Source organism: Borostomias antarcticus (assembly GCF_949987555.1).
Source record: "Borostomias antarcticus genome assembly, chromosome: 11".
Taxonomy (NCBI): domain Eukaryota; kingdom Metazoa; phylum Chordata; class Actinopteri; order Stomiiformes; family Stomiidae; genus Borostomias; species Borostomias antarcticus.
In genome coordinates this window covers 3,380,532-3,383,031 of record NC_140244.1, presented here as the reverse complement: position 1 = coordinate 3,383,031, position 2,500 = coordinate 3,380,532, and the positions used below count along the sequence as shown (strand labels likewise).

Here is a 2,500-nt window from a genome sequence, read left to right as displayed (position 1 = left end):
CTGTTATGCTCCAGTCTTGCATATAGAAGATGGAGAAACATGTAATTTTACTAATAATTAGCCAAAATAATGTTGGTCATGTTGTTTGCGTCTTCTTGGAGAACACAATTAGCCTATTTATTGCATTTTCATAAAATTGCCACCAGGTGTCCTCCTTGGTCAAGTTATATGAGTAGGACCAACCATGCTACTAGAAAATCTTTATTCATTGAGAACTGGTGTTGTATGGCCTTCTTCCTTCCTTCCTTCCTTCCTTCCTTCCTTCCTTCCTTCCTTCCTTCCTTCCTTCCTTCCTTCCTTCCTTCCTTCCTTCCTTCCTTCCTTCCTTCCTTCCTTCCTTCCTTCCTTCCTTCCTTCCTTCAGTACTTTGTCTATCAAGTGGCTAAAGTCCTGACAGATCATTGAATCAAAGGGTGTATCTCAATGGTCTCAAGACTCTTAAGATGCTTCCTCCTCTACCTCTCTTCTCCCTTCATCTCTCTGAAATTAAACAAATCTAATACGTGAAAGGAAAGAGAGGATTTCATCTATACTGTATGTGATGTTGTGAAGATGGCACCAACTAGACTATTCATGTCAAAGTCAGCTTGTATGGAGGGAGTTGGATGGAGTCTGATCACATGATCGACCTCAGAGCTGGAACAGGAAGACCTTCCACAAAGGAAGTGATGTCACAATCTTTCTGAGCACATTTCTTGTATCTAACTTTTAATTTTTTTGTGCTTACCTGTGGGTGCATTCATTTAGGTAGACATCTTGGAGTGGGTGGCGACACAACACCTCAAGCTCAACCTGAAAAAGACTGAGCTACTGTTCCTTCCCGGGGAAGGGCTGCCCACACCGGGACCTGGCCATCACCATTGAAGACACAGTGGTGACGCCGACTCAGACTGCGAGGAATCTGGGTGTGACCCTGGACGACCAACTGTCATTCTCCGCACATATCACATCCGTCACACGCTCCTGCAGATTCATGCTCTACAACATCAGGAGGATTCGCCCTGATGAAACGGCGCAGGTGCTCGTCCAGGTCCTGGTCATCTCCCGCCTGGATTACTGTAACTCCCTCTTTGCTGGGGCCCCGTTGTCAGCCATTAAACCCCTGGAACTTATCCAGAGAGCTGCTGCTCGCCTGGTGTTCAACCACCCCAAGTTCTCCCACACAACTTCCCTTCTCCGTTCCCTACACTGGCTCCCTGTAGCAGCTCACATCCAGTTTAAAGCTTTGGTACTAGCCTACAGGGCAATGAAAGAAACAGCTTCCTCTTACCTCCAGGCCATGGTCAAACCCTACACCCCTCCCAAACGCTACACTCTGCTAGCAGGGCGACTGGTTGCCCCATCACTCTGCGGCCACTGCGATCGATCAACACGGTCACGGCTCTTCTCTGTCCCGGCCCCTCTTCTCTGTCCTGACCCCTCTTCTCTGTCCTGACCCCTCTTCTCTGTCCTGGCCCCTCTTCTCTGTCCTGACCCCTCTTCTCTGTCCTGGCCCCGCAGTGGTGGAACGAACTGCCCACTGACGTCAGGACAGCAGAGTCACTGCCCATCTTTCACCGTAGACTCAAAACTCACCTCTTCAAGAGTACTACCACGATCTATCTCCCTCCTAAGCTCCCATTGTATATTTAGTTAGCTATCCTTGCACTTTGCCTTCAGCACAAGATTATGCTCTTAGTCACTTGTTTTAGAAAGGAGATGCACTTGTGAGTTCTGGCAAGTAGTAGTACATTGGCTTTTCCTACGTTAAATGCAATTATTGTAAGTCACTTTGAATAAAAAGCGTCAGCTAAATGACTGTAATGTAATGTACAGTAATGTTATGTAGAATGTATATGACAAGCATTGACTAATGCATTCTATAATGATTATATCTTCAAACTATAACAAACAATTGAATATTATCAATGCAGTACATTCTTTACTGACATTTTTATTTTAGTTAAAGTTAACACACTAGACATACAGTATTTGTCGTTACATTTCAGCTTTTTATTTTGTGTAAGCACCAACCCATCATTATCAAAATCCACATCCAAACAACAGGGTGGAAGAGATTATATTTGATTTCTTTTGGGGGGAAAAAACTCACTACAGCACAGTCTTAATAAATCTTCATTGAGTCATTGATGATATCAGTTGAATATTTGCATTAATTGTTTGTGTGTGTCTGCGTACGTGTGTGTGTGTGTGTGTGTTATTTCCCACTGTCATTCATAGTCCATATCCCCATTGGAGTCCTGAGACCTCTCTGCTCTCGCACCGCCACGCACACCTCTGTCCTCACTTTCTCTCTCCTTCCGGCTCTCCTCCTCTCTCTCTCTCTCCCTCTCCCTCTCTCTCTCACTCTCCCTCTCTCTCTCACTCTCCCTCTCTCTCTCTCTCTCCCTCTCTCTCTCACTCCGCTGGTGGTACAGGCGCAGGCCGGGGTCTCTAGCAGACGGCAGAGGGACAGGGGGCACACCGGAGCTTCCGATCGACGTTCTCCTGTCTGTGAGAA

General features: G+C 46.2%; 1 protein-coding gene across 1 annotated transcript in view; it reads right to left on the bottom strand.

Annotated features, from left to right (window-relative positions):
• Nucleotides 1–2,210: 2,210 nt before the first annotated feature.
• Nucleotides 2,211–2,500, bottom strand: part of def6b (DEF6 guanine nucleotide exchange factor b) — a gene marked incomplete at both ends in the record, with an annotated part of 10,938 nt that continues 10,648 nt past the window's right edge. Inside the window, 2 exon segments of the mRNA XM_084445726.1 lie at nt 2,211–2,251; nt 2,366–2,491. Coding sequence (XP_084301852.1) covers nt 2,211–2,251; nt 2,366–2,491 — 167 coding nt within the window.